Source organism: Falco naumanni, chromosome 1 (assembly GCF_017639655.2).
Source record: "Falco naumanni isolate bFalNau1 chromosome 1, bFalNau1.pat, whole genome shotgun sequence".
Taxonomy (NCBI): domain Eukaryota; kingdom Metazoa; phylum Chordata; class Aves; order Falconiformes; family Falconidae; genus Falco; species Falco naumanni.
Window position 1 is genome coordinate 97,287,290 of NC_054054.1, and position 26,545 is coordinate 97,313,834.

A 26,545-nucleotide genomic window follows, 5' to 3' on the forward strand; every position below is an offset into this window, starting at 1 on the left:
CTCAGTTGTCTTATTGTTATTTTCCTTTCGATTGGGTGTCATGGGACCATTTGTAGCTTAATTTGTTACTGGTTTTAATTCAGCTTCACCCCACTACAAAATTACTGCTCTCTGAAAGTTTTGTCCTGTTCTCTTATGCAGAACCCAGGACAAGTGAAGCCTTGCTGCTAGTTAGGTATGCGTGGTTGGCTTGTGGAGAAGGTCACAGGTGAACAGGAGTGGAAGAAAGTACACTGAAAATGTGCCTGGTGTCTGTATAATAAGAAGTTGTTGGTTGCTAGAAGGGATACATGTGTGCACTGAGAGGTCTGTACTCCATTACTTAAAGCAAAATCTAGATGCCCATGGTTAGCTGCAACTAGTAAAGTCTATTGTATTTCTTCCACCCTGTGATGGATTTCAGCTCGCTAGCTCCAGTAAGCTTAAGGCTGTTGCAGAATATGTCAAATACTACTAGTAGTAATTCAGCAAGAGTGAAACTGCCTATAAATGTAGCTGAGTAGCCCCTCTCAGGTAGCCCATGACTGAATCAAAAGAACAGAGTCATTGTGGACCCCAGCTCCACACTCGCTGCAGGATGCAGAAATGCCTCATTAGCAAATGAAGCTTTAAATGAGCTGGTCTCCATTTGACTTTCTGAACTATACGAAGTCAGACAATATACCATGCTAGCATGATAGATGTGATAATATAAATACCAAGCACCCATTAGAAAAGTATAAAAATGAGCTATCCAGCTGCCAATAACCTATGATTAAAAGTACTTTTAAATTCCTTTTCCCTCTGGCATGCTATATATACATTTTGCATTAACTGTGACTTTGTATTCATTAAAACTTCATTATATTGTTCTTTAATTCATGCAAAATGTCTGGAGTTTACAAAGCCCACAGATCCTTATTAATAAGTAATTTTGGGATATTTCATTAATTAAAGATAGTTTAGAAGCACAGATACATTAAGAACATACACAATGCCTAGAGGCTGCTTTTTTAATCCTTTATCCTGCTGGAAACGCCATAGAAATTTTTGTTAACGGATCTAATTTGATCTCTTGCAAATGTCAGATGTTGCAAAGCTTTTCCCAGACTATAGTTACACACAAAGTGGAGATACATATATTGATCTATGTCCTGAAAATGAATTTATAGCTGTGAAGCCTTGATGGGTGGTGCAAACCGTATTGTGCAGACAAATGACCTTTCTGTGCCTCACCTGGTTTCAGGGGTCTGAGTTTCAGAAGGACTGGATGCTGATGGCCGGTGGAAATCCAGGGAGGAGGAAGAGAGGTAGGTGGGTACTTGAATTAGGCTGTGAAGTGCCTTGCGTTTGAAAGGAGGCTGTGGCAGAGCTGGGAACACCATCCGGACCTCCTGAGTGCAGCTCTTCCCATTCCAAATCCTGCCCTCCAAACATCCAACTAGCATTTATCTTTGCTTTCCTGTAGTGGAAGTGACCCATTTCTTTGGATACTGCCATGGAGCTGTGAACATGGCTGTATTCCTTCCAGTTGGAGGTGGTTCAAAACATCGCTAGCGTGAAAGCAGGGAGCTGAAGTCATCGCAGTTTGTGAAGGAAAAGCGGAGAACATAATTTACTTTCTGCTTCCCATCGCAGGTTATAACTAGCAGTGTTCTTTCCAGGGCTTGGGCTTAGGGGAATTGCAGTCAAACGTGGCTTCAGGGAGGTCCTTGCAAAGTGGTGGCACCCAGACGCTCAGCTCCAAGGGTGAGGTTTGGCATAGGAGCACAGCTCCTGACACCAGAGTGTTGGCAACAAAAGCTCCTGAGAGTGCCACGGCTCTGCAGTGCTCTGTAGGCTCCTTGCAGAATGTGTGTGAGCTGATGGAGTGCTGGCCTACCTCGGGTGGTTTTATCCAGAAAGACTTGATGCCTCTGGGCTCTTGGCATGTAACTAGTTGTACCTTGAATGTGTAGCCCCTGGGGGTTTTTTCATTGCCTCTTCATAATTCTGTGTTCAGTGTTTTGCCTGGGAAGTTACACATTCAGGTTTTAGTGGCCTGTGTGGCATGGAAATAGAGCTAGTTCTGGAAACTGCTTTAAGCTCTGACAGAAATGCTCAGCAGCAAGGAAATTCAGAGCAGAGGTACTTCAGGCTAGGTGCTTATCTCAGTCTTCTGCAAATTTGAGAGCAACTGTGGAAATAATGTGGTGGCATCAGCCCATTTGCCCTTGACTCTGAGAGATGTAGTTTTATCACTCCCCTTTTAGAAATGTGCTTTTGTCAGCTCCTGTTGGAGCAGGTACTTTCCCCTCCTACTACCTCATGATTTCAATTAATTTCCCTGGTTAGTGGTGGTTCTTGAAGAAATAAAATGACCTGGTACACAACAGCCCAAGCAGGGCATAGCTGATAAAATTGTTTATTGTTATGTGCAAGAAAATTGGTTCTGTGAATTACTTATTCAGTGATTTTAAAAACACAGGTAATTGCCTGATGGAATGCAACTTCCCTGGGGCCATTATTATTGTCTTTCAGTTTAATGCATACATATTTAAGAGGATATCACTTGTAAGGCAGAGCAGTCAGTCACACAGGTAAATGACTGTTAAAATAATATTTAAAGTGCATTAGTAAGGAGTACCAGTGTACCAGATTGTTCTTGAGACAAAACTGTAGGGCTTTGGTTTTGGAAAAAACTGTGTCTATGGGGAATGCTCTGCCAGGAAGATGGTGTCCAAGTGAATCTTTGTGGAAGGTGTTTGGGAATGATTTTCCCCATGTCATGTCCCTGGATGAAAGCACTGCTGTGGTCCTCTGTCACAGCACCCTCCAAACTATCAAGATGCAACAAGGTCTTTTACCACCTCATACCAGCATACTTTTCATACAGTCCTCCTGCTGCCTTCTCCTTGTCTCGCTTCACCTCATCCAGGGTGTGTGTTCTCTCTCTTCTTGCTTCTTTTGTGGCTGCTTCTCTTCATTGGCTCTCAACCACTTAACTTAACCAGCCACAGCTGCACCTTATCTACATTGGCCAACCCGCTGCCCCTGAAGCCAGCCCACAGCTGTATATTATCAATGCTAATTAACCCAGCTTCATTTCACTACAGTCCTCATGTTGGTAAGGGCAGCTCCAGCTGGCCCACACCAGGGCTTTGGTGGGGCTAGATATCAAGACTGCTTTATTAAATATCTTCTAGATAGTGTGTGAATCTTGGGTACTCAGCAGGCTGCAGAGGGAGGAGAAGGTTGGTGGATAGCAAATGCTTCCGCCATGTGCAGACCTTTGCTGGGAAGGCTGCAGCTGGGGCAGTGCAGGAGTGGTGTGAGTCAGGCCCTTCAGCTCTGTGGTTTGGCTCCCTGGTGCTCAGAGGTACCAGAGCTTGGGTGAGGTGGGAAGAACACATTTGTCAACAAACATATTTGAAACTGCCTATGTGCTTGTGCTTGGGTCAGAGCATGGACCAGACACTAATTTGGAAGAAGTGTTGGTTTGAATAGTGCTTCATTGCTTCTGCACTTCCCTTTCTTCTAGTTGGTCATTTGATTGACCACTTAACCTCTGTCCACCTTTAAGACTGATGGGATGTTTCAGCATGTACGAAGGCTTTGGCCTTCATACAGGTGATCTTTGGAGCTCTGCCTTGAGCAATTTCTTCACTTAGATCTTTTAGCTCATTATTGGTTTCCTCAGGGGTCTGTCTGGTGGCTGGATTTTATCCTACAGAGCTGAGATGATAAATCCAGAAATGCTTGGTTCATCTTTCTTGCTTCATGAGGAGGATATTTTTAGCTCTTAAATGATCAGGTCTTAGACAGCAACAAGATGCAACTTTATTTTCTTCTGCATCTTTTGTAGAAAGAGAAAGCTACATGTCATACTCTGTATTCTTCCAGAAATAAAACTCAGCTACGAATTGTTGTGAAGCATGGCCACAGTCCAGTACGGCAGCCTTCGAGCTGATGAGAGCACACATATTTTCCTGGCTGGGAATTAGGGGCCTTTTTAGATTCAAATAATGAGATAATCAACGTCAGTTTGAGCATCTTGCTCTACATGATCTGTGTGCAAAGTGGGAGTGACTCTGTTATGCAAAGGAGAGGGAAGCAGTCTCTGAAATGCTGTTAGTGAGTCAGAGTGTCTCGGAACAATTTCAGTTGCAGAACAATAAGACACCCCAAAGTATTAATGTAGCAGGCTGCAGCTGTCTGCACAATTCCTCATCATTGCTGCTGATGGCCGGAGAAATTCTTCCAAACCACCCATTGGAGATGAACTTAAGTGATAAAACAGTGTTGGTGGGGGTAGGAAAATCCTTGGCGTGCCATTGTTTAACTGGGTTGTGTAGCACATTAGTGAAAGCTTAATTGGACCTTGTACTTCTTAATTAGGAGACCTTAACGAATTCTCCTCTTACTACTTTTGACAAGTGGTTTTGCAAAGTTCAAGAGGCTTATCAGCATTCAGCCTGAGATTCCAGCTGAAAGGATAATTAATGTCCCTTGGAAAAAATATAATCTCTAGGATCGTTAATGAGTTTACATATTACATATACATGTGGAGGTTCACATCACTAATGAGGAGTCTGCTCAAAACCCTTTTTCATTTTTGTTCCCTTTCCTGTAGTGATTTAAAGGAAGTTAAGAATTGGTTGTTGAAGGGCAACAGTCCCACTGATGGGGATATTCCTGTATGTTTTCTGGTTTAGTTTTACAAAGACTGTTTCTAACATTTCTAGCCTGTTGATTTATAGCCAGTATTTTGCCAAGGAGTAGGGGAGTATTTCTTACCGAATGGTTTGTGTGCCATTAGAAATATGGCTTGTTCTATATTCCATTATTCTCCAAAGCCTTGGATGTGGTGTTCTGGAAAATGGCTCCAACACCACCCTTTGGAGGGGGGGGTCTGTTTTGGAAGGGCGAGCTGTAAGCTGAGCAGTTGGAGCTGGCCAAGAGGAGGGCTGAAACCAGTAGCAATGTGAAGGTTTGAGAGGGGGTGGATGGTTGGGGATGCGTGTCTGCCAGGAGAAGGTGAGGCTGGAGGAGGTCACAGCGCTGCTCCTCACCCTCAGTCCTTGGGTGCTGTGGTGGTTGGGAGACTGTAGCTGGATGCCCATTCCTAGGAGATACCTGTTCAGTTTGGTTTTGGTACTTTGGAAAATATGTTTTGAAAGCGATGTGCAAAACCCAGTCTCACTTAACTGTTACATTTCTCTTTGATGGGGACAAGAGCGCTAGGGTCATGTTTCAAACAGCCTGATTTTAATTAAGCCCCAGCTTAGCATGATAGGCTTTTTCCCTTTCTAAAAACAAGTGTATCAGGTTTTTCTTTCTAGAGCAGCCCAAGAGTCCTAGTCAGTTTGTAATGCTGTTACCTCTCATGATCTCCACCTGAATCTGAGCATCTCTTGTTGCTCGGGGTGAGGTGGTTTTTATGACCTCACCAACACGTGGAGCTGTGTTTCCTTCCTTTTGCAGGGGAATTTAAACTGGTGGGGCTTCCCTGGGGCACCTGGATGAGGCAGGCACAGGCTGGGGTAGTTCAGCAAGCAGGGGGCTACACCCCAAGAACACAACTGTAATTACCTTCTCTGGCAGCATGTTTATTCCCATTTAAACCAGATGTATTTCTCTTCAGCTTATATTAGCTACGAAGAGGTTAAAGCTAAATTGAAATAAATTATGTGAAGAAAACTGTGAGAATTTGTGCTAGTTTAACTAACTTGGTTTAAAAGGTGAGCTGAGTTTAAACAGGTGTGACTTTAAGCTTGATGGGGCCTAAGGAGGTGGCCTTGAATGTGCAAATGTTATACTCAAACCGAGAATTTTAATTTGCCTGGTTCTCATGTATAATAAAATATGCTAGATACATGACACTTCATGAATTAATGCAAGAGTATAAAGCATGAAGAGAGATTCTTGTACAGGATTTGTTCTTATAACGCAAATGCCAAGCAAGGCTTTAAATGGACCTGGCTATCTGGAATCATGGAGCCTATTTCATGCTTCACTTCAGGGTTTGTTCCCATTGCTTGAACTTTTTATTATTAGAGAGTATATGCATCTACCTGGGGAGGGAAATTAAGAAGGAAATGCCCAGAGCAGCACAAGCCCATACTGGCAGTCCTGGGTTAATGGCTGGACTTGATGATCTCGAAGATCTCTTCCAACCTAAATGATTCTATGATTCTATATAAGCCCCTGCATGTGTGTGTGAGCTTTTAGCACATCAGGGGCCCTTGTGGTTGTTACCAGGTGATGAAATAGTCTGGAGGAAGCAGTGGGAGAGATCAGCCTGTCAGCCTGCTGTCCTCTGCCCTCAGCACATGTGTTGGTGGCAGGCATTACTGAGCTCCGCTGGTGTGAATTAGATTACTGGCACTATTGGGGTGGGGGAGAAAAAGGCCTGATTGCTTTTGTCCAGGTGCTTTGCCTAACAGGGAAAGCACACAGAGGGATTGCTATTGAATTTCACACAATGGACAAAAAAAATAGTTATTGCCAGGGTTGCTGTAATGAGAATGATCTACATCTGTAACCAGTGGGGTTACATCTCCTGCTGAGTGGCAGCCTCTGGCTGTTCGGATTCAGAGGCAAAGCATCGCTGTCCTGCTGGGGTGAGGGAGGATACTCTGGGTGTCACTTGGCTCATGAGGACTCTGCTGGTCACTCTCTGTGCTGTGGCTGTACACAGGGGCTGATGATACATGTGTCTTTCCTCCACCTGATGTGGTTAGGTGACACTGTCTTGGGGCACCAGCTGTCCCTTGCCATGTGTCTGTGCAGTGCTGGGGCTCCTGGGCTCCCAGGTGCCAGTGTAAGGCAGAGATGGCACGTTCCCAGGTGCTGCAACAGCAGTGAACTCTGCATCTCTGTAGAGGCGGGTGCAGGGTGGGTGCGTGGCCAGGGCACTTTGCATCCTCCATGCCAGAACTCTCTCCTGCCCATGTTGAAGTGGGACCAGACCCCGCTCCGAGCAGCACGAACTGAAGGGAGGGCAGCCGTGGCCCCAGTGTGTTTGTGCCAGCAGTTCCAGAATGATAAATGAAGACACCTGCAGCCACCCCCCGAACAAGGCTGATGGTAAGGTGATGAAACATGGAGAGTGCCAAAGACAGCTACAAATACCAGGATATTATCACTCCCCTGGTGAAACCTGTAATTAGATTGAAAAGGTGACAGCTGGTTCTGATGGCATAAAAATATTGAGACATGGCTGCGAAACCAGAGATTTTTCTCCTAATGCAGCTGGAATTAAAATGGGGGAACAGAGATTTTGATAGCCCATTAAAAAAAAAGGGGGGGGGGGGGATTTTTTTTTCCCTGAATCAGGTTATCTTAATCTTTGGGAAAGTAAAGCAACTATGTAAATGGGAAGCAGAAAGTTATAGTCACTGGGGCTCCAGGCTGGAATTGTTTTGGTGAGTGAGATACTGCTCATAGCCAGTGAGATCAGTGCCATGCTGTTTAATATCTCCAGTGATGATTCTCCTCATCTCCCATCCTTTGGTCTGTCCAGATCGTGTGTCTTTGTCCTTGCCCTGTGCGTACGGCACTTGGCACCATGGGCTCCTGCTGAAAGTCAGCGCTTGCTTCCAGAGTGCAAGAAGTCCTGGAAACCTCTAGACATCTAAGAGAAAAGGTTGAACATGCTTCCTCCCTAGTTTAAGAGTATCTGCCTTTATTCCCCAATGCAAAACCTCAGTTCCCACTGAGTTCTATATGAAATAATTACTTTCATGTACAAACTGGAGGAAAAGAAGTTTTTAAGCTGTGCGGAGTCTGATGTGACAATTCTATTACTTTTCAGTGGGCTCCTGCTTGACCCTGTAAATTGAAACTCTAAAAGGTCACTCTCTGTGTCTTTGCATGGTATTTAATTTTCTGTGCTTCAGCAGCAGGGGGTGAAAGGAAGCTGGAATGGGTTTATTCAAATCTATATAGGAATTGAATGTGACAAAAATAACTCTTTTTTTTTAAAAAAATGGCTCTAATCACAGGGAGAGCATTGCTCTTTTTGTTCTTCCTCATTTCTGCCTCCCTGGCTCAGACTGGAAAGGCAGGCGTGTGTGCTGACATGATGGATCAGCTTGTTGGGGGCTGGCGGACTCCTCTGTCTGCATCACATGCTTGTTTCTCACCTTTAGCATTATAAACCCACCCTTAATAGAGACTTGGATTCATATTGTAAAGGTGGAGTTGAGAAGAGCTGTAACATACTAACTCTGAGCTGCCTCACTAACAGGCTAATTCCTGAATTTAGGATCACTTTAATGCCATGTATGTATGTTAAAGGCATTAATGTCATTAATAATTAAGAAAGCACCAGGCTGACTTAATTTGGGAATAGGTAATGTGTGGAGAACTTCAGCTCCTGGGAAGAAGCATTTTGGTGGGAGAGAGTGGTACCTCCTGTGTCATCCCCCCCACCCCGCCAAACCTCCCAAACATTCATTATGCCTTAAATATTCTCACACTGAGTTTTTTCCAATGGTCTAATTATAAAATTCATTATAATTGTTCATTAGTTTTATTTTGTTCAATTAGCTTAACAAGTTGCCAAATGAAATACAAGACTGGCAATTAGCTTGATCTAATTGTAATGAGCCATTCAAATTGGGTCACCAAATATGTTCGTTTATAGCACTTTTTTCTTTTTCCAATTGGCGAACAATAACATAAATATTCAGAGCATCTCCTGATCTAAGGACTGGAAGTTTCCCACTCATTTATTAAAGTAGAAGCCAAAAAATCAATTGTTTTGCTCTGGGTCATTCAGAAACAGGTGGTCCAGGCGCCTGGGCTGCTCTGGCTGCACAGGACGCCCTCGGCAGCCCAGCGGGGCCACCAGCCCATGTCCCAGTCCTTGTCCTGCAGAATAAAACATGCCACTGGAGCTGCCAGAAGGGAGGTTGGCTCTGGCCTGATGTCTGTGTGTCTCCTCTGGATTCCAGAGGAATCTAGTTTTAAGACACCTTGCAAAAATACTGGAGCAGCACATCCCCTGCCACGCAGGGGCGGGTGATGGATGCTGTGGGAAGCAGGAGGAGCAGCCCTTGCTGTGCCGGGCTGTTCTTTAAATTTTCATGTGTATTGACTGCAGAGGGAAGTGCCTAGCCAGCTGTGCTCTTCGGGTCTTAGAATGACCCACAGGGGCTTTGCCACAGCCCCTCCGAGCTGCTAGCTCAGTAACGTGGGACCCATAGAGGTGGCCAACGTGGTGTTAGCCCAGAGGCTCCTGGGGAAAACTCCTTGGAAAAATGGATTTCAAATCTCTGTTTCTAGGGGGTTGGCAGTGGCAACCCACATTATACAGTCCTAGAGCTGTCTGCAGTAGAAGGGACCTTGAAAGCTCATCTAGATCCAACCTGGCTGGTGCTCCAAGGGATAGCTGCAACGGGCCTTGCCCTGATGAAAGCTAAAACATGAAACTTCCTGCTAACTAGCTGCTTAGCAGAAGCCCTTGGCTTGTATGGCCCAGTGGATTTGCTGCAGCCTCTCCCAGAAGCTAATATGGGCAGGAGAAATTATTTGGTATGAATAATTCCTCCTGTATATGATGTACATCACATCTAAGCTGCAGGGACAAGCAGCACAGCCGTGGCTCCTCAGCAAACGTGAGTGGTGGCATTAACAGGACTCAGCCTTGGACTCTGATTTCTCTGGGATCTTGTCCTACATCTGGTCCATGAAAACAAGATAAAATATTAAACCATCCCAGAGACTACAACTACCTGTAAGTAATTCATAAAACACCTCTGAGAGGGCAAGCACAACGGGCTGATGAAGCTGCATGCCAGCCCAGATCTGTACTTCCCTCTAAATGTCATCTACCAAACCCATCCCTGAAAAACGAATGAGTTGGGTCATCTATTAATGCAATCTCTCAAAATTCCAGTCATGGACCTTGGTCCATGTAGGAAGTGAGAGAGGAGTGACTCGTCCTGTTGGAAGGACAGACCCCCGCCTCAGGCAATGCACCCACAGTCGCTTTTTGCCCTGCACCCCCGCCTCTGATGCCGCGCTGTCTCTGTCTCTTGGCACTGTCTCTAATTAGTTGTGTTTGCCAGCTGGGATTCGGATGGTGTCAGCACTCGGCTTGCTGAGCCGGTTGAGATTAAAGACGCCGACGGCACAGAAAGGGAGGAAATTCACACCTCTGCCTTTCATGCCACAGGCAGCTACATCAGCTCTTCAAATATCCAAAGGCATTGTTGGGCTTAATGAATGCACCCGGAGTTAATGGCTGTATCTGGGCCTGCTGCAGGAATGGGTTTTTGCTTCAAGCACATCCCGGTGGCATCTCTCGCCCGATCCATGCCCCGACCTGACGCTTTGCTGCGGCAGGAGAGCCGGAGGGGCTTGGCTGGCTGGAGAGATGCAGGGGCACCTCCGCTGTGCAATGGGAGGTGGCCTGCCTGCACGTACGGGTGATAACCAGGCATGAAGGAACAAGTCCTGGGGCTGGGATGTGCCTGCGTTTGTGCCTTTAGGCCTCCCCCAGGTACCAGCTGGGCTTTGAGCCACCAAACACTGGCAGGACCCACCCGGGAGACGGCTGCGCTCGCGTTAAGAGCATTTCTGCCCCCAATTCACTTTGCTCACTTTGCACTAGTTTTATTCCTGCTGGGCTTAAATCAGGCAGGGACAGATGTAAACAGGCTTGTAATAAGCCGCTAAAATTGCAAAAGGGCTGCTGTGACACATGGCTTTGCGTTTGATTCAAGTAGTTACAGTCATCCATTAATTTTTGTAGTGCTTCTGGGGGCAAAAGTCTCTCCTTTTCATTACAGAGACCTGAGTTTCTGAAGATCTCTGTGTTAGATCCAGCCTGCTTGGTGCTCATGCAGTGCAAAAATCCCTTTGTTTATACAGATGATGGCCTGGGGTGGGGATGGTCCTGGCGGCAGGGCCACCTGCCCTGTGCTTTATTTCAGGCTCTGAACTGCTTCTGCTCAGAAATCCCAGTGCTGTGCTGAGAGGCAAAGGGTGGGCGGACTGGTTTAAAAAAAAAAAAAAAAAATCCAGGCAAAAATTTCTCAGTATAAATGTTGAAGCAAAGCAGCATCACAGATGACAGGTCTTCAAAGCCAAAGCACGAGCAGCACTCGGGGAGGGAGGGAGCCAGGCAGATCCCCCTCTCTTGATTAGTGAGGCTTTCCAGGTGCCGGCTTGCTCCCTTTCTGTCTCCAGGCTGCCTTTGAAACAGCCCCTTTGACGGCTTCAGGCATTTCTTAGTTTAGCTGAGAATGAGCGAGCATAAGAGATCTGTAAGAATGACAGGCCCTGTGTGCATCTTTTTAATGCATTTCTGGAGCATAAAGACTATTTTAATGAGCCGGCGGGCATGTAGCTTTGCGCGACTCCTGTTTTTAGCAACTCTTCGGTGATGGAGCTACCTGAGAACTTTTCCAGCTGTGACCTCCATGGAAAATGTTCGATTTTTTGGGTTGGGTTTGTTGTCTGTGGTATACCAAGTCTAGGCTGCTGGAGGAGTGCAGATGCCAGAGCATCGGCTGGTCCCAATTGCTGGGGCTGTTGGGGGCTGAGCTCTCCTCACCCTCCTGCAGAGCAGCTCCTCCATCCATGGCTGTGTCACTCCTGTCCCCATGCCCGCAGTGTTTGCCCTGTGCCCTACAGCAGGGTGCTGTGTCTCCCCCTTTTAAGCAACACTGCTTTGCTTTGCAGGGAAAACTCAAAGGCAGTGTGGGTGCCCAGAGGGAGCTGGAGGGAGCCTGAATGGCACCAGCCTGAGCATCTCTGCTCAGGTCCACGCTGCTTTCATGGGTATGGATGGACCCAAAAATATTAATGAAGATCCCCTTTCTGAAATGTTTCCAGGGAGCACAGCTCTGAGCAGGAGAGTTGAGGCATCCCTGCGCTCTGGAGTTCAGCAGCTGGTGGGAGGAGTTTTTCGGAAAGGGCAGAACTGGGGCTTGTCTTTGCCACCCAGCCATGGCCCCAGGTGGTGAATGAAAGGCCAGTTCGACACAGCTCCAGGGCTGGGTGTTCTGATCGGTTCAAAGGCATCAGAAAAAGATGCAACCAAAATACGGTACAAGATCGTTTCTCTTTATTTTGACAAAGCTAAACGATACAATCAAGTTCCTTGTAATTATGCAAATAACAGCATCTACATGGCCTTTGACTGATTTCCTTGTACACAATTATTTCCTTAAAGAATGTTTTTTATGACTGCCGATTAGGAAAAATAAAGAATAATCAAAGGATGCTTTATGTTACGAATTTTCAAGAGCCTTGGGCTCTTGTTGTTTTCCTAAATATATTTAAGTTGGCTTGCAAGAAAGTAGATGGTGTGCTTAGAAAAGTGCGTGCCGCCTGAAGAAGCACCTCACAAACCACTGCCCGCGCATCCCGTGAAGGAGCCATAGCCAGCACCCGCACGCAGCCAGGCTCTGAAAGCTCTGCAGGTCTGTCCCCAGTCACCTGCCTGTGTCCCAGGGGCTGAGGTGCAGAGGTGGGTCCCAGTCCTGCTTTTCCTGAGGTCACTGGTGAGACTTCTGCTGCTGGCAGTGGGAAGCGGATCAGGACTTGACCCTTCCCCTGACCTCCTCATCCCAAACCCGAGGCTGCTCTTCTGGGGAGCTGTGCTGGTGCCTTGCTAATGGGCAGAGATGGGGGCATAGCAGCTGCTGTCATTGAGATTAACTCCTTCCACTTCGTTTTCCCTCCTTCCCACGCTGGCATGTCACATCAGCTCACTGAGCCTCTTGTTTCTGTGCTCGCAGCATCCAGAGCTGAACTGGGTCTTTTTGTCAAGCAAGTGCTGGAAGAGAGAGGGGGCCAGGGGCTGCCTGCTGTGTGCCAGGCTGTCCCGGCCCAGTGACAGCAGCAGAGCAAAACCCTGCAGCGGCAGCAGGTTCCTGAACACGCAACATCTCTGGGCATCGGGGTACAGCACTGGGGGGTGGTTTTCAGCATTTTGGGAAGGATGAGGTGTGAGTCTGGCTTGTGCAGCCTGTCCCGACAGCACCGGCTCTCCTCCTGTTTATTTTTTAAGGGGTGTGTTCTATTCTCCCCCAGGGCTGAGCAGCTCCCAGGCTGGTGTGAGCGTGACTTGGTGGAGCGGGGTTCATCTGCTATCCTTTGAGCCTCTCTGGCTGGAGCCTGAGGGAGCACGAACACGTGTCCCCCGACCCTCTCATGCTCCCCACTACCTAAGGCATGTGATCGTCCATGGTCCCACTCCCTCTTGCACCCTCCTGGCCCCCAGCACAGACTCAGCCGTACTTGAAACCCCTTGCTCTCCCTCCCCAGCCCTCTGAGCTCGTGGAGCTGCAGGAGAAAAGCCCCTTCCTTGCTATAAATAAATAAACCATTTTATGAGTCTGATCCTGCTGTCACCCTCTCTTATGGTTCCTTGACCAGAGGAGGAGAGGAAGCATCATGATGGGGCTGAGGGCTGGATGCCTGAGCCCTGTGTCCTTGGCAGGTGGCAGGTGCTGGTGGCACAGGGCCGGGGTCGCAGGGGGTCTGGGCTGCTCCCCTGCAGCTGCAGACATGGGGCACATGTGTAGGGGTTTTGCCCAGCATCCTCCACCCCACTTACCCCCTGCATACAAGTGTTTTAAATTACACAGAGAGAAATCAGTTGGTCCCCAGCTCAGACCTGTCTTACACCAATTTAATTAAATGCAGGTAAAGGAGGGAGCAGAAATTATGGCAATTCATCACCTTTTAGTCTCCGCAGGTGCTCGGCTGTAGCAGGGCACAGTAATTCCCACTGCTCCATGCTTTTCCACCTGGGAGTGATTAACTCGCTCCTTTCTGGCGAGCAAAGCCCCCTCCACCTTTGGGAAGAGGCTTTAAGGATAATGAGAGTGAGAAGATGATTAAAAGCAAAAAAACCCACCCCAACCCCCGCCCTGATTCAGCTCCTGCTTTGCTCACAGGTTTCCTGCGTGATGCTGAGTGAATCACCCCAGTGATTCACGCCGGCCCTGTGCTGCCAGGTGAACTGTGGCTCCTTCTCCCCAACTCAGCCCTTTGATTTCTCCCTCCGTGGATGATGCTGGGGACCAGAGAAGGGCAGATCCCTAGAGGAACCCAGTTTGCATGTCAGGGCTGCCACGTCACAAGCTGCGATGCAGGTGGTAAAGCTCCTACAGCAGGGGAAGGAGAGCTCACGGGGCTTGGGTTTCTTCATAGCCCAAACCAGCAGTGCTGATGGTAACCATCAGTAAAGTGGGAATGTGATGATTTCTCTGCTCATCTGCTCTAGGTAGAGTATAACAACCTGCAGAGCAGGCACAGGGCATAACGTCCCAAGGCCAGGCTGCTGGCAGGGACTTCTGTATCAGCAGCCGCTAGGGATGCACCAGCCTCAGTCCTGCAGAACATGGATTCATTACCCCAGTGTTTTCCAATATTACAAAATGGATGCAATCATGTTTTTGCAAAATCTGGGTTTTCTCTGACCTGGAGTTAACACTTTTTCTTGCAACTTGCAAGCAAGCAGTCGGCAGACATGGTCTGATGGGACAGCATGCCTTAACAATGCTCTAAATGAACCAGGCTTTCTAAGGGGGCCAGATGGCACCACTGGCAGAGCTTCTGGCTACCCGCTTTCTGCATGCAGCACTCGGGCAGTTTCTTGCGAGGAAACTGGCTGATTTGCAGCTTCCAGTTGGTGCCGATTAATAGCTGAGGTTGAGCAGGCTGGCGGCTCATGCAGCAGCATTTCATCTTTCCACCTGCCTGCTCCCAGGATGCCCACGCTGAGTAACGTGGTGCTGAGCTCTTGCAGGGTGCCGGAGCCCAAGCGTGCCGCACTCCTCGCTGCAATGTCCACAGGGCCATGGGGATGTCCGCGGGGACTGAGTTTTGCTTCTCTTCATTGCTGAGATTTCTCTCCCAGAGTTAAATCTCAAGCTCCACACAAGCTATAGGACAAGGTGCCCTTGTTTGTTCACAAGCTCTGATCACTTTAAAGGAGGAAATGCTAAAAGAAGAGCAACTTTCATCCTGGTCCTGTCAATACCTCTTCCCACCCCTTGAGCAGCGGCTGGTGGCTTTCAGTAGTGGCAAATCTACCAGCCAAGACAGCAGCCTCTTCCCAGCCTTGCCGTATCCACCAGGGCTGTCCTTGGGTGCAGGCACGGAGCTGGGCTCATTGGCTTCCAGGGGGCCGTACTGCAGGTCGTGGTGCGGCGCTCCTGGTGCGGCAGACGGAACCTGGTGTAGTGCCTTTTCCCAGAGCTGCTCACAGGTTTGCTTGTTTAAAGGCACCTGGTGCCTTGACAAATGCAGCCCCTCTGATTGCACAGCACACTGCAGGTCATGGCTTGACCAGCTGGGAAGTAAGTTTTTTGCTCTTCTATAATCTCCTCCTTTGTACTTAAAGCTAAATAAATAACTGAGTTCACTTTCTAAAGGCAGCACAACATACAAAATGAAAATATTTCCATTCAAAAGCACAAAAAATGTTGAGTTGTTACCATTTTGTTCCCCCAGCTGAAACTGTTTGCAGCCAGGGTTTGACCTAAATTCAAAAGCTGTTTTAGTGATCCCCGAAACAGCAGTTTTAGGACAAGTCGAGGTTGGATTTTTTGGAATCACCTAACTGGTTTTAGGTCTGGCAGACTTTTATTGTAAATGCTGATCTAACGAGCTTGGCCACAAGGGTACAAAGTGATAAAATCTACAGGGAGCTTCCAAATACCATAACCCACCTCCAAGGGTAATTTAACATAGTTCTTTCCCATTGTCATTAAACACTGGCAGAGGAAAAGATGGGTTAAGAAAATATTCAACTCCTGCTCCCCTTATCAGATGTCACTCCTTTGCTGATGGCAATTTTGCAGATGCTTTGGCCCCTGCTCTCCAGTCTGAGCATGGACAGCAGCAGGAGCAAACGCCCAATGCCTGCCGGCTGGGCTCTCCAGCCTGGAGCCAGTACCAAGGGTTTCACCCCAGCAGGGTGGCAGAGACAGGGCAGGATGGGTAGGGCCCAGCCTTCCTGGAGTGGAGTATCTTTTTCACCTTGCTTTGAGTATACAGTGGCCACGCATGGTCAAATTTAGCCCAAGCAATGGCATTTCTGCAGTCCCGCATGCTGTGCAGAGCACGGGGGGTGCTTGGGCTCCTTTTTCCCTTCAGGAAATGTCTAAACACAGCTCAGGATGTGCCCTCCATCCTTACCTCCCAGCTGGGTTTTTGCCTCCTAATACGCTGAGACATCTTTAAAATTCTCGTCCTTGTGTGTGCCTAGGGATGCTCCCGAAACCTTCCACCTGCTGACATCTGAGTGATGTAAAAAACCAACAGCTTTCCATAATGCTGCGAAGTCTTTTGTGACACGAGTTGCCTCTTTGTGCAAAATCCATGCTGGCACAAAGAAAGTATAGCAAGATCCTACTGGAATAACTGAAAAGAAAATCTCCTTTGGGAAAAAAATGAATTTGAGGATCACATATGGGAGGCCCAGATTACAGCACCAATGGGTGGCTCGGCTGTCTTGGCGGCATCTCCTCACTTACCTTTTGCTGCTCTGGCACCAGAAGAAGATAGGAAAAGACAAGGCACGCTGTAAGCCAGCTAAGGAGCTTGGAAACGGCTCAGTGGGTGATACAGAAACCAGAAGATCCGATGAATTGTGCCGACTCAGTCAATGAGCATTTATTGTCCTGGTGCTTTGACGAGGAAGCTGCGCTTCATCAGCTCTGTTTATTTTGTTGATTCATCCACAATTCTTCCTTACGCTTCTTGTACTCCCCAAAAATCCCCTTCTGCTCTCTCCCAACACAAATGAGCCAACCTGCAAGATGAAGGAGGGGGCAATGCCAGAGCAACCCCCATACCATCTGCAGACATCACCTAATCCTTGGTTCCACTTCACTTTTACCTGACTGATACGAGCCCTCATTAAAAGACCATAAAAGCATTAAAGCGTTTTGTAGAGCAGGGAGGCCTTACTCCTTTATTTGGCTGTGAGAAGCACACAATGAATCAGTACAGCTTTACTCTTCACCTTAAGCAGAAGTTAGGGAAGGTGTTACCCAGTCTAGTGCTACACGCAGCTACCGGGATCGGGGCTTGGGCAGCTCTCAGCCAGTGCCCCTGGACCCCTGTGAGCAGGATCAGTTCCTTGTCAGCACTTTTTCAGTCAGCAAAATTTCTCACTTTGGATTTTCTTTCACGTGTTGGTTATTAAATCACACTTAAAACCATGTAGCAATGCTGGAATAAAGTCGAACCCCTTTCCAATGCTGCCGTGAGGGTGAGGGACCCTCGGCTGTGTGCAGGACTCACTGGCAAGACGAGGGGGACCAGAGAAGGCACCAGTCCAGCGTACTCCAGCTGGGGGCTGCCTCTGATTTGGAGCTGCAAAAGAGGGGTGTCTCACAGGGATGCGTGCTCTGGGCCCCTGTAACCCTCACCCTGACCCCAGGGGATGCAACCCAGCCACAGGGCAAAGCCCACAGGGCGTGGATTTGGCATGCTCTTCGCAACCTCCTGTGCGCACCCTCGGGGTGCCCTTTGCCCAACCCTTTGCCCACCCAGTCACCCACCCCTTTCCCCACCCAGTCACCCACCCCTTTCCCAGGGCCACCAGCCCCGCAGCAACCCACCAGCGGTGGGCGCAGCGTGTGCACCCACAGCGAGGCAAGTACTCCCCCTGCACTCCCTGGGAACGAAACCGGGGTGTCCATAAAGTAACTAATTAACTTATTTCGGACCACCAAGGTGCCACTTGCAGCTAAACATTCCAGTTGCATTTGATTACATCAAGTACCAAGCGCAGACAGCAAAGTGATCTTCATTACCGCAGCTTTTTTATTTATTAGTTTTACATTCTTTGATGAAACCAAAGCTTTGCGGTCTCTTGGTACTTTCCCCCCTCCCCTGTGCGGCCCCAGCTCCTCCAGCCCGAGTTTGATTCCTGCCTGCGTGACTCCCATGCTGCCGACTAGCTCCCGACACGGGACGTGAGCGTTTATTCACGTTTCTGTTTGTGTGGAGTGGTAAAATATTAGACTTAAATTTTTTATGACATTCATAGGAGTGGTTATGGAGGCAAACAAGATTACAGCAAGTACTACATAAAAGCTTGTTTATGCAGGGAGGGGAAAAAAAAAGAAAAAGCAAACTCAGAGACATGTTTGCAAAACTGTGAAGCACCCAAGGGGATGTTTTTTTTAGTTTTTCCTCTCCTTTTCTTTTCCTACCTCGCGGTTTTTATGGCGATCACGATAACAACACCCAGTTCTGAAAGGGCTCAGTTTATTTCAGTGAAACGCCGGCTCCAGGAGCGGGTTATTTTGGGATCCAAGGGTCTAGCGAAGACGGGCAGGACTTGGCTTTGCCAGCGAAGCGCCTCTGAAGGCAAAATCCACCGGGGCTGCGGGCAAGCAACTCCCTGCGCCGCTGCCGGGCCGCGGCCGTGCAACGCGCAGCCCTGCGCACCCCTGCCCCCCGCCGCGCACCTCCCGGCTGCCCCCGCACCCCATCGAGCAGCGCCGCGCCCCCCCCGCACGCCTCTGGGGTGGCCCCCCTCGGCACTTTGCCTCCCGCCCTGCGCACCTCTGGGTGCGCGACGCGACCTCCTGTGCGCAGCCCCGCGCAGTGACAACAGCGGCCACGAGGGGGGAGCCGCGCTCTTCCCGGCGCTGCGCGGCCGCCCGGGGACCCCCGCGCCCCGCAGCCCGCTCGGGGGGGGGGGGGGGGGGGGGGGGGGGGCGGCGCGGCCCCGGAGCGCCGCAGCCCCCCCGCCTGGGAAACTTCTGCGGGCCGCCGCGCAGGGACGGGCACCGGGGGGCTCCTCCGACCCGCCCCCCCCAGCCCCGTGTCCGGGCGGTGCGGCCCCCCCCAGCCCCGGCCGCAGAGGGGCACCCGCGGCGCGGCCCCACCGCCCCCTCCCTCCCCTCCCCGCCACCCCAGGTGAGCCCGGCCCCGTCGCCCCGGCCCGGCCCAGCCCCGGCCCCTCCGGCCGCGCCGCCGCAGCCCCGGCACAGCGCCTGCCTGCCCCGGGGGAGCCGCTGCTGCTGCCGCGGCGGGCGGGGGCGGCGCCCGTGTCCCCCCAGCGGCGATGCGGTGGGAGCGGCCGTGAGCGCGGGGCCGGGGGGAGCGGGGACCCCCCCCACCCCCCCCGCGGGGTGCCGGGCCCCGCCGGCCGGGCGGGCGGACGGAGCGGCGCAGCGGCGGGGAGCGGGCAGGCGCGGGGGGAGTGGTTACCGGCTCCGCCGCGACACCCCCAGCCCCCCCGCCCCGGTAAGCCGCCCCTCGCCAAATAAATCAGCACCATGACTACTCCCGGGCATGGAACAAAGAGGATGCGCTCCCGGGGCCCCGCGCTGCTCCTGGCGCCGCTGCTGCTGCTGTGCCGAGGTAACCCCCGCGGCCGCCGCGACCCCCACCCCGCGGCCGCCTCGAGTTTTTTGTGGGTTTTTTTTCCCTTTTTCCAACTCCTTTTATTTATTAATTATTTTACCCCCCCCTCCGGTTTTATTTATAGCTGCTTGCCCTTTCCCAGCCCTCCCGCACGCCGCGGAGGGCGGTGGGTCCGTCCCCCCCCCCCGCGCCCCCAGCCCCACGCCCGCGGGTGGGACGCGCGCAGGGCCCCGATCCCCGATCCCCGCCGCTTGGGTGCACAAAGTTGTCCCCATCCATCCCCTCCGTGCAGCCCCCCCGCTGCGGCCACCAGTCGCCTCCTCGTGTCTGTGTGTCGTCGTCCCCCATCGCCCCCTCAAAACGCGTGTCGCCAGGGCTGCCCCCGCGGCTTCGGCCGCTGCCGGCAGGTCGGTGCCGGGCTGGGGGGAAAAAGGAAAAGTTTGGGCTTCCCGGGGCGCGGGGGGGCGGGGGGGGGGGGGTGTCGCGGGGCTTGGGACTGCACAGGGGGCTCCCGACCCCAGCTCCCCCGCCCGCTGCCCCTGTCTCTCCTTGGACGGGATGCACAGGAGTTAAATCCCTTCAGTACAACATTAACTGGGGCCGCCTTTCCTGCGCTTAATTGTAAGGCGGAGGGGTCCGGGGCTGGGGGGGGAGCAGGATCAGGCCCTCCGGTCCGCTGAGGTGGCATTTCCTAACAGCGGCCAGCCGGGAGGCACAGCCTGTGGCTTGGCGGAGCGCGGCGTGGAGCATCTCTCGCCTTTCCCTTTTATTTTTTCCTTTTCCTTTTTCCTTTTCTTTTTATTTTTTCTTTTCTTTTTATTTTTTTTCCTTTTATTTATCTATCCCCGCCCCGTCCAGGTGAACTCAGAACCTCCTGGGCCCCGGGTGCGGGTTTTGCCGGGGAAAGGCTCAGCCCCGGGCTGGGAAAGTCTGTCACAGGACTTCACTTCTCTCCTGGCACGTTTTCCTCCGCTTGCTCGTGCGAGCTCCCTGGCAGATGTTGTTCTTAATAAATAGGGGTTGTTAAAAGCAAATTAATTAAGGTGCATTGGTGCTGAAGTTGCTCAGCGATTCGTTCGCCTTTACTGCTGCTCAGGACGATGCTCACGTTCGGCTGTAGCGCAGAGCTTGGGCTGCTGGGGAAACTTCACCGGGGCTGTAGGAATATGCCTAAATGCGAGGATTTCAGGTGAAAAAAGGAGTCATCCGTGGGAGGTGTAACAGCAGCAGCTGTCACTCCTGGGGAGGGCACAGGGAAGGCATTGTGGTAGGGAAGTGTTTCAGGAAAGGTGCCCACAGGGACAGTAGGAACAATTTGCTAGGAAGGAGGCATCAGCCTTGGGATCACACACGCGTGATGGGCAGAAGGGGGTCCTCACTCTGCTCACCCTAAAAAGTGCTGCTTGCCCCTGCCCTCCAGCTCCCTCCTTCCCCTGGGGGTGTGTGCAGCCACTGGAGCACCTGGAAATCCGCTTGAGCAGGACATGGGGGCTGGGGTGCAGGGCACAGAAAGCAGGGTGCGGGTTATGGGGCTCCAAGCATGGGAAGTGGGGCATGAGCTGCCTGTGGGTCAGCAGTGCCCCGGCAGAGTGATAGCTTTCTGTACAGCGCCCTGTACCCCGTGGAGCTCCCCTTTTCTTTGAGGAATGCATTAAGAGCAGCAAAGGAGCAGGTTTCCTGGTGGGTTTTTTTTATTGCTTTGACACATTAATGATAATCTTTTCTCTGATATTCCCCCCTCCCAACTCCTCCTGTGTGGGTAGCTACCATGGTGAGATTGGGATGTGGGTGTAATTCTTCCAGTGCTCTGAGTGCTTAAACATATGGAAACCTACTTTGAAACAGTTTGTGGCTGCAAACCTACCGCCGTACCCATCCCTCTCCCCTGCGCTCGGAATGCCTCCCCGCATGACGCGTGTGATAGAAACTCACAGTGCGCTTCCAGCTCGAGCTGTGAATAAAGAATCCGTCCCCAGCTCGTGCCTCCTTCTCCTCCCCAGGCAGGAGCATCCCTTTGCTTCCATGGCAGAGTGCTGCCCCTGCCCTGTCCCACCCCTGGTGTGGATGGCAGCGATGTCTGCGCACGGAGAGGTGGTTTGGGATCTGGGGAAAGCTCTCCCAAGTGGCGGTGGTGCCCGGAACGCCTCCCTCCGGGGCTGTGCTGACCTTCCTGCGGCTGGCTGTGCTACCAGTCGTCTTTCTGTTCTGGATTACAGGGGCTAACAAACCACATCTTGGTGGGGGTTGTTGCAGACAGGAGAGACACCTGCATGAGTCATGCCGCGGTGCTGCCAGCTCCGCAAATCTCCCCGCGCACGCAGACGGCCATGCTGGGCACTTGCCACGTTTCCCTATGTACTCGCCTGTACCCCCGTTCCCCCCGCCGGGGCGGCTCTGGGCAAGCTGCGTCCCCTGAGTTCCTCCAGCCTCTTCAGAGCGGGTGGCATTTGCTCGCCTGGCAGGCAGGTCCCCTCAACAGCTTTGTGAAGGTCCAATTAAGAGATCACTCTGCTGTCCCTGGGTCCCTGGCGGCCCGGCTGCTGGCATGCGTGTGGCTGCGAGCAGAGGGTGTGCGTGTATGTTTGGCAGCCAAAGGCCGCTCACGCCGAGCTCAAGGATGTCTCTCACTGGCAGCAGGCCCCCGTTTGTTGCTGGCATCTAGGCAGGGGTTTTGGCTGCCTTCCTCGCTGGCGGCACTGGAGCTGTCTCCCAGGTTCTACGGACAGGTACCCTGTGAATGACCTGGATGAACTCCTTGGCTGTTTTGTTTTCCTGCCTGGTGCCGTCTCACAGCTCGCTGCCCCGACCCGTGCACGGGCAGTGCTGCACGCCCCATGGCTGGTGTGGGGATGGGGGGCTGGCTGCTGGTGGCAGGGGGCCCGACAGCGTGGGGACGGGGCATGCAGAGTGCATGGAACAAGCAGACTGCTTCAGCCCCTGAGATGTACTCGGCTGTCATGATCCCTGTGTGAGGAAGGACCTGTGAATTGCTTTTAGACTCCAGGGAGGTGTGGGTGGAGAGACATTATGCTTATTTTATTACGGGTCCCTGTATCTCTGTACATAATATGGAAGCACTTTTTATGCAGAGGCTCTTCAGGAACAAAAATGAAAGACCTGTATTATCCACTATACAATAGATTTGCAGAGTGTGATCACAAAAACTGTTGAAATGTAGGTTATTTTCCCCATGTTAGTGCAGATCTCGACATTTTATGCAATGACCATCCAAACTGATGTGATTTGGGGTATAGTGGGGTGGGGGGAGGAGTCTGAAATTATTATACTGCCTCTTGCTCCAGCGTACATTAGAGCAATATATTTCAGATACTCTGATTTTACTTCCCATCAGTGTAAATCTAGAGCAGCTCTTCTGAAGTCAGTGGAGCTGCTCTGGATTTATGCGTTGCTGCTGCGATCGGCATTGGGCTCTCTGGGAATGCAGGAGGCAACTGTGTGACTTACCCTGCACAGCGTTTTTCACTTCAGCATCTCCTGTCACGGCTGCTGCAGCCTCCTTTGTATATTTGGAACGGGGAAGTCCACATCACTCACTGTTTTCGGGTTTTGATTAGTTTCTTCAATTTGTCAGGCTTGGTCGCAGAGCTCCATTCACTGACACCTGACTCTGGCCGATCAATAGAGTCTCCTGAGGTTTGAATGCCAAAATAGTTACATTAAAAAAAATAAATAAGGTACAATCAATTTGCTGTATTTTATTATGGGGAATGATAGGCACTCCAAGCCCTACTATCTCTGTGTTTAAAGCAGCTTAGCATGGTGAGGAAGGTGTGAGCCCAGGAGCAGCTGTAGGAGGTCAGAGCAGAGGGCTGCCGAGACTGGGATGTGGTTTGTGTCTCGGGAAGGATTTTTGGATCAAGGATGCATTCTTGAGCCAGAGATGGCATCCACTTACTTAGTTGCTGTGATAGGTTTGCCATCAGGGTTTGGTCACTCTTTGAGCCCAGGCTGATGTCTGGCGTGCACAGCATCTCTGGGCAAGGATTCCCTTGCTTCAGAGAACCTGGAGAGCAGAGTTTGTGCACCATGGAGCATGGCAGTGATTTGGGCTACACAGGGTTTTGCCCATTGGTGCTGATGGGATGAAGATTTCCTACCCTGGTGACCCTTACGCGGAGTCCGAGCCCGCCTGCCCTTCCTTGTAGCTCCTCAGAAACATGCTGTGAAGCCAGGCTGCTGTCCCGGGAGGGTCCCTTTGGGGGATGGTGGGGGAAGCAAAGGGCATTGCTGCTCATAGCCTTGGGTGACTACAGCTTGTGGTGCTGCAACTCCTGGCCTCAGTGGCTGAGGACATGAATCCACAAAACAAAAGCATGAGTTTTGCCGTGATGGAGAGGTGGCTTCACCGAGCAATGGGTCCCTCTCACACAGGTGGCTGCAAACCAGTCCTGTCTCGGAGGTGTGACTGGGGAGCAGCGGGGAGGTGGCAATCTCCTATGTCCTGTGGAAAGCAAATGAAACTGAAATTTTCTGGCCTTGATAAGCATCCCACTGAATGAGCAGCCATCCCACTGAAATAAATACTGTCAGCTCAACAAATTAAATCAACTGAACTCGATTTCCCCTTCTCCCCCTGCCTAAATACAACTAATGTTTGTTAATGACAAGTGGTGACTTGATTTGTTGGCATAGCGTTAGCACTTACCGCTGTCAGTGGCTCAGCTGATGTGCTGGCACATGGCAGTGACAGAGACGCTTTCCCGACTATGGCTGTCACATCTCGCATTAAGTGCCACGGAGGCTGGGGAGTGTGAGGTACCATGTGGTGCTCTAGATGTTGTGGAAGATGGTTCGATTTCATGCTGCTGGGAGTTTCCCAGCTGGCATTTCAGAGGAGCCGTTCCCACATGAGGATGGGCAGGCAGAAATCACAAGCAAAGAGGTCCTCTGAGATCACTTACAGGGGTGGACAGGGATTGCTTGGATCCAGCTTTCCCTGGGTATTTCCATCCCCCTCCATGACGCAGGGTGCTGCAATGGGAAGCAGTGCAAGTGCTGCTTGGAGTGTCTGCAGTGGGTAAATTCAGCATGGAAGAAGTTCACTGTTTGCACAGTGCCTTGCACAGTGGACTTGAGTCTCAGGTGCAATGTAAATATCAATGTTTCTTCCATGCTATCAAAAAATTCTCTTGTAGCTCATTTTCAGCTTTTCTTTGTTTACATAAACATGTTTGTTTCTGACAGCATTGAGAAAGCTTCATGAATTTATGATGCGCTCCAGATTCGAGTGCACTTTCTTTTTTCCTCCTCCCCCCCTCCCCAAAATGCTCTTTCTTCCCAAATTTTGGTGATGAAATGGCAAGAGGTGTGCATATTTCAGCAGGCTATTGAGAGGCAATGTAAACACCATCTTTCATGGAAAATCAGTTTGTTCAAGTTCAAAAGCAGCCCAACCTCCCTACTCGATCAATTTGCCTGTCATAGGAGATGATTTTAAAAGTGGCGATTACGTCCTATCTTGTCTCTTGAAACTTCAGGCAAGGAGAGAAAAAATGAGGTGTAGCATTTGATTTTAACTCTGTATTTTCTGATTTTTTTTTGTGATGGTGGTAATCAGGGGTGAAGCAAAGGGGTGCCTTGGGGGAGTAAGGGATAGGCAGGAGCAGAGGGGTTTCTATTAGGCTGCTGTCTGCCGAGTAGACTTGTTCGAAACTGTGTGTAAACCTGCTCTGCTCACCTCACTGTGCCTGCACCAGCCGGCCCTCGGGAGCTGCTCTGCCCCATCACTTCGTCCGTGGTGGAGGAGGAGACCTGCAATGGCAGAAGGGTGTGCTTCCATTGTCAAAGGTGCTAAGTCTTGGGGAGAGGGTGCTCAGGGCACTGCTGTTGCATGGCCATGTCCTCCTGTCCCCGGGTGTTGTGCTGCCCAAGGGTTAAGGACTGTGCAGGGAGCAGAGGTATGGTTATAGGGAGGGGGTGGTGTAAACCCACCCATGTTAGGCAGCTCTAGCTTGACATCAGTGGTAGTGCCACAAAGCTGCCCTGGATGCAAAGAAATGCTGGAAAAACCCCACTGATGCGATTCAAACTGGGGCTAAATGGAGAAGCAGGGACCAAACTCCTTATTCTGGCCAAGTGAAGGGTCTCGGGAAGCTCCAAAGGTGGGTTTCCTACTGGGAGCATCCCCTGGGGTGGTGTGGGAGATGGTGCATCTGCCCAAGCAGCTGTTCCCACCCCAACCCATTTACCTGCACAGAGGTAACGCGTGCCCTGCGCTCCCAGCGCTGGGAGAGTTTGGTCATGGGGGTGGGGAGCCCTGTGGGGGGAGTCTGGAGAGGAAAAGCGTTTCTGCTAGAGAGGGGGGAAATGTCATCCTCATTACCCAAGAAATAAAATCCTTCAGAAGATTAAATTAGAGGTGCAGATATCTTTGGGGTTTTTTTTGTTTTGCCTGTACGGGAACATTTCAAAAACAGATGGCAAAGCAGAGATTTATTTCCCGTGAAGTGCAGAGGGCTTGTGCACAGGACCTTATCTGCTTGTGGGCCCTGTAATAAACCTGCCAGCAGGTGATTTAAATCCATTTTTTCTGACTGGGAGACTAGTGGAAGAAACAGGGTTTATGTTACTTATGAATTTTATGGGCAATGTTAGATTTTTAAGATGCAGGAATGATCAGGGCATGGCTCTGTAGCACTGGAGACTTTCATTCCTTTCATGAAGGATCTTCCCCGAGTCAGAAAAATGAACCGTTTTACATTATTTAGCAGTTGGGCTGCTGAAGCCAGCTGTTTGCATGAGTGACAGACACAACTATTTTATATCTCAGTTTAGGAGCTGTTGTCAATTAGCCACAGCTTTTGCTTAGCAGCGAGACCTTGGCCACGCTGGGAGGAAGGGCTGCTTAATGGATGCTGCAGCTCTTGAAACAAACATTTATGCTGCAGCTTCAAAAAAATGATGGAAATCACACCAAAAAAAGATGGAGTCCGTGCACCTTAAAAGGGAACCCTTGAGCAGATGGAGCAGGTTTCTATGCAACGAGCAGTAATTAGAAACTCAGCAAATAGTCAGTAGCTGCTGACTGTCTTTGGTACCCAGATTTTTGATGGAAAAAGAAGCAAGCCCAAGATGAGTTTTGGAAGGAGCCAGCCTGGATGCGTGCGTGGTCCCTGGTTGGTGCGAGCACCTGGTGTGGCAAGAGACAACAGCCATCAGCTCTCGGTGCCTCTGTGCCTGACACTGCAAGGCTATGGCAGCCTGAAATGTC

At 50.6% G+C, this 26,545-nt stretch overlaps 1 protein-coding gene across 1 annotated transcript in view; it reads left to right on the top strand.

Moving 5' to 3' along the window:
* The first annotated feature begins 18,978 nt into the window (after positions 1–18,978).
* Positions 18,979–26,545, top strand: part of TMEM132B (transmembrane protein 132B) — a 258,420-nt gene continuing 250,853 nt past the window's right edge. The window contains exon 1 of the mRNA XM_040611338.1: positions 18,979–19,311. Coding sequence (XP_040467272.1) covers positions 19,227–19,311 — 85 coding nt within the window. The 5' untranslated portion in view covers positions 18,979–19,226. The remainder of the gene's footprint in view (positions 19,312–26,545) is intronic.